We start from the raw sequence: 3846 nt of genomic DNA, 5'->3' as shown, positions 1-3846 counted from the left end.
TGCGGATTTTCATTGTAATATATTATATAATTTGTATTCATTTTTTAAACACTTTATTTTTATTTATTTTTTACACTTTTTTTTTTGTTTGTCAATTATATCATGCAATCACTATGACTCCTTGATCATATAATTATTTTTTATTTTTGGGTATTGGGCTGATCTAAACTTGGTAACAGTCAATAATAACCTTTAGTGACTGATCCTGACGGCATGTCAGGATCAGAATTACCTAAAGCAGCGGTGGCGAACCTATGGCACGCGTGCCAGGGAGGGCACGCGGGGCCCTCTCTGCCGGCACGCGAGCCCAGGTTCAAGGACCACCGATTGAAATAGATCCAACTGGATCGCCTCAGTACGCGATCCGGGGCAGTCGCAATCAGGCAGTGGCGGCAGCCTCTAAAGATTAGACGGCCGCTTCCTCCTCGCTAGGACCCCGGGAGGCCCCCGCGAGCGAACGTATAATCTGCCTGTTTAGAGGTCACCGCTGCCTGATTGTGACCAGCCCGACTACAGAGGACGTTCGGATCCCCCTTGAGAGCCGCACAGCCTTGCCCCCTCCCCTCCTGAGTGCAAAACAACCTTCCCCTCCCCCGGGAGCCGCGCTAACCTCCCCCCCTCCCATACAGCCCCCCTGCCTGAGAGACGCACAGGGATGCAGCCCACCTCCCTGCAAAGCAGGAGAGGGGGCAATGTTCTATTTATTCACTTTTATTATTAGTTCTGTGTGTGTGTAATATGTGTGTTTTAATAAGTGTGTGATGTGTGTGTTTTATTGAGTGTATAAATGTTTGATTATGCGTGTTTCACTATTTTGCTTAAGGCCCCATTCACACTGAGCAGAAAATCCCGCGATTTCCGCCACGATATCGCGCATTTTTGCAGCGCGATATCGCGACAAGTTGCTGGCTAATTCAATGGAGCTGTTCTAATGTACAGCTCCATGTCGCCAGTCGCTGTAGCAGGACCCTTTTTCAAGCGGATGTCACACAATTTTTCTATTTTTGAATGCAGCCCGCCGGTGAAGGTCGCAGGAACGTCGCCCTGTTCGTCGTTCTGCTATTTCAGCTGTCAATACCAGAGCGCTGATGGCGATACAGTATTTGTAACAGCTTTATTCTTTCATTAATGAAAGAAAGAGAACCTCTTACAAAAGTTTAATTCTTTCATTAATGGATACCTCAATACTGAGGCATCCATTAATGAACGATAACCGCTGATTCCCAGCGGTTACCGGCATTTCAAAGCCCTGAATAGCTGCTTACCTTCAGTGTACGTGAGCAGTCATTTGGGCACTTGTGTACATCTTCAGTCGTCAAGGGGTTAAGTAAAGGTAACGTGTGCTGATCATTGCAAGCATAGCTTGGTAACATGAGTATGACATATTAAAAAAAGTGATGTGTATGTATTGAACTGTGACTTACAATCGTTTTTCTGGAATTTTTTTTTTTTAATTCTTGTTGGCAGATATTTGGGCTATAGGATGTATATTTGCAGAGCTTCTAACGTCGGAGCCAATATTTCACTGTCGTCAAGAAGACATAAAGACTAGCAACCCTTACCACCACGACCAGCTGGATAGAATATTTAATGTCATGGGCTTTCCAGCAGGTAGGTGGTATACCAGAATTCTAAACCAACGACACCAAAGTGGTGCTAGAGTAATTAAATGATGTGATGTAAAGTGCGATAAAAATGTTATCTTTTTTGTAAGGCTCAGAGCAGAGTCCTGTGCAAGTGTTCTTCCTATTCATTTTGTAGGCATTGAGCAGGTGTGTTCATTGAGTGGTTTCCATTTTCATTTTCTTTGCACTTAAGCCGATTAGACCCTAGAGGGCTTCACTTAACTGTCTGAGCGAATCTGGGCTTCTGTTGTGTTTCTGCACCTGTAAGTAGTAATGGTTTACCCTCCAATTTATTGTTATATACAGTATGTTCCAACAGCTCTGCTAGATTGGAGTTGGGGACCACGCCGTTCCTTGGCACAGCAGTGTGAATTTTAAATCATCGCTCCAATTTACTAACACTCTACATTGCAATTAATACAAAGCTTCCTCGTCCTTCACATCAAAGAAATGTTCTCCACTATACATCTGACTGACATCAATTGGTGGCTAACTCCAACAATGTTAGTTTTAAGGGATTGCTGCCAAGTTGAATCACATGCTGGTTTCTTATATCTAGTAATGAATCCAATGGTGACACAACCATGCTTAAATTTCTAGTTGACTCTGCTGTAACAGGCATTAAAAAGCCAAATGATGGTGTCGGGCTCCCCCTAAGAATGATGCCTTGTCTCGTCAGAGGAAGTGGTGACAGACTGAAATTCCCCTCATGTTTACTTAGAACTGGAATGACATGAATTTAAAAGGAACTGAGTTTTGTTTACTGAAGAATAGTTTTTCCCATAGCAACAAGTCAAATCCTTTTTTTTTGTTTTGTTTCCAGAATACTGTAGGAGTACAAATGGCACAATGGCTGGTGTGTGTAACCAGTAAACTTTGTCCTACCCACAGCTCTAAATTTCCTTCATAAATAAGGCTCAAGTTGTTTTACTTTCTCTGTTTGTTTAGATAAAGATTGGGAGGACATCAAAAAGATGCCTGAACACTCTACATTAATGAAGGATTTCCGCAGAAACACGTAAGTGATTTAATGAGTATACCCCTCAACCCCAAAAGTCTGAAACTTTTTGTGCTGAAAATATACAGAACATGACACTGCAGAGGCTTGGATATCTGTGGAGCTCTTGGCCTGGGATATTGAATCTTTGTATAGCTCATAGTACAAGCTGCACAAAGCTGAAGTTTGTGCCATTCGGAAATGCCTTGTATCCAAGGTCAATTGAGCAATGAAAACAAAGGAATATAGTCCTAAGGCCTGGTTCACACCTGGGCGTTTTACAGCGCGTCCCTACGCTCTGTAAAACGCTCAACATGTGAAAACCAATGATTGCCTATCGGCATGGTTCCCAACTGGGCGTTTTACAGCTTCTTTGGGGCGTATTTGCCGCGCGTATCCTTTGGGATACAGCCAGGTAGCCCTCGGAAACGTTGCGGTAAAAACGTGAGGCGACAAACACGCATATTCGATATGCCTAGGTGTGAACCTAGCCTAACAGTTGGCTTTCACCCCACCTCATTCTTGAAAGATGTGCTCACATTTGTCTAATAACGTATTGACCTATATCTTGCTGTACTCCTTACCGGGTAGTAATGAAAACCTGGAATTCTGAGCCTGATGAAGGGGACCCTGTGAGGCCCCGAAAGCGCTTGCATTGTATGACAAATATGTGTCTTTAAATTTATCTTTTTTCACGTTTATACTGGATTGCTGGTGACGTTCTTGGACTGCACATTTGTCTAATGCCACAGGATGCCTTTTAATCCCAAGCGTCTGCCATTACCAAATATAGTGAGTGATTAGTAAAGGTATAAGCAGCAATCTTGTGACAGTCATTAAGTCAACAATTGCTTTGCATAGTCGTCTAACCAAGAATGAGGCCACTTCAAGTGGTCCAGGTGACACTGTTCCTTATGATGTTCCTATATTATACAGAGATGCTGGCACCATTGACTCTTCTCAGAGCATTTAAGAGTGCCCTCGCCATGATAAAGTTACACACCTCCCATAACCTTACCAATCATCAGATCTAAAGTTGTTGAATTATTATGCATAGTTCCAGTGTTCCATAACACTAACTGTTGTGGTTATGTGGAGTAGGAAAGTAATGCTCCATTCACATACAGAGTTTGCGGTTTACATGCGGAAGACCACACGGGACAAACGCAAACATTTTTTATCTGCACGGATTCCGCTAGTTTGCGGCTAATATATATATATATA

At 42.9% G+C, this 3846-nt stretch overlaps 1 protein-coding gene across 3 annotated transcripts in view; it reads left to right on the top strand.

Annotated features, from left to right (window-relative positions):
* Positions 1–3846, top strand: part of CDK8 (cyclin dependent kinase 8) — a 91151-nt gene that overhangs the window by 78909 nt on the left and 8396 nt on the right. For 2 of the 3 annotated variants that reach the window (XM_018561046.1, XM_018561045.1), the window contains exons 7-8: positions 1468–1611; positions 2574–2643. In XM_018561046.1, coding sequence (XP_018416548.1) covers positions 1468–1611; positions 2574–2643 — 214 coding nt within the window. The remainder of the gene's footprint in view (positions 1–1467; positions 1612–2573; positions 2644–3846) is intronic. The other variant, XM_018561047.1, reaches the window with a different exon arrangement.

The sequence above is a fragment of the Nanorana parkeri genome, unplaced genomic scaffold, assembly GCF_000935625.1.
Source record: "Nanorana parkeri isolate BGI_ZX_2015 unplaced genomic scaffold, ASM93562v1 scaffold496, whole genome shotgun sequence".
Taxonomy (NCBI): Eukaryota; Metazoa; Chordata; class Amphibia; order Anura; family Dicroglossidae; genus Nanorana; species Nanorana parkeri.
Note: the sequence above shows the minus strand (reverse complement) of the source record. Positions and strands in the feature narration are given on the sequence as shown.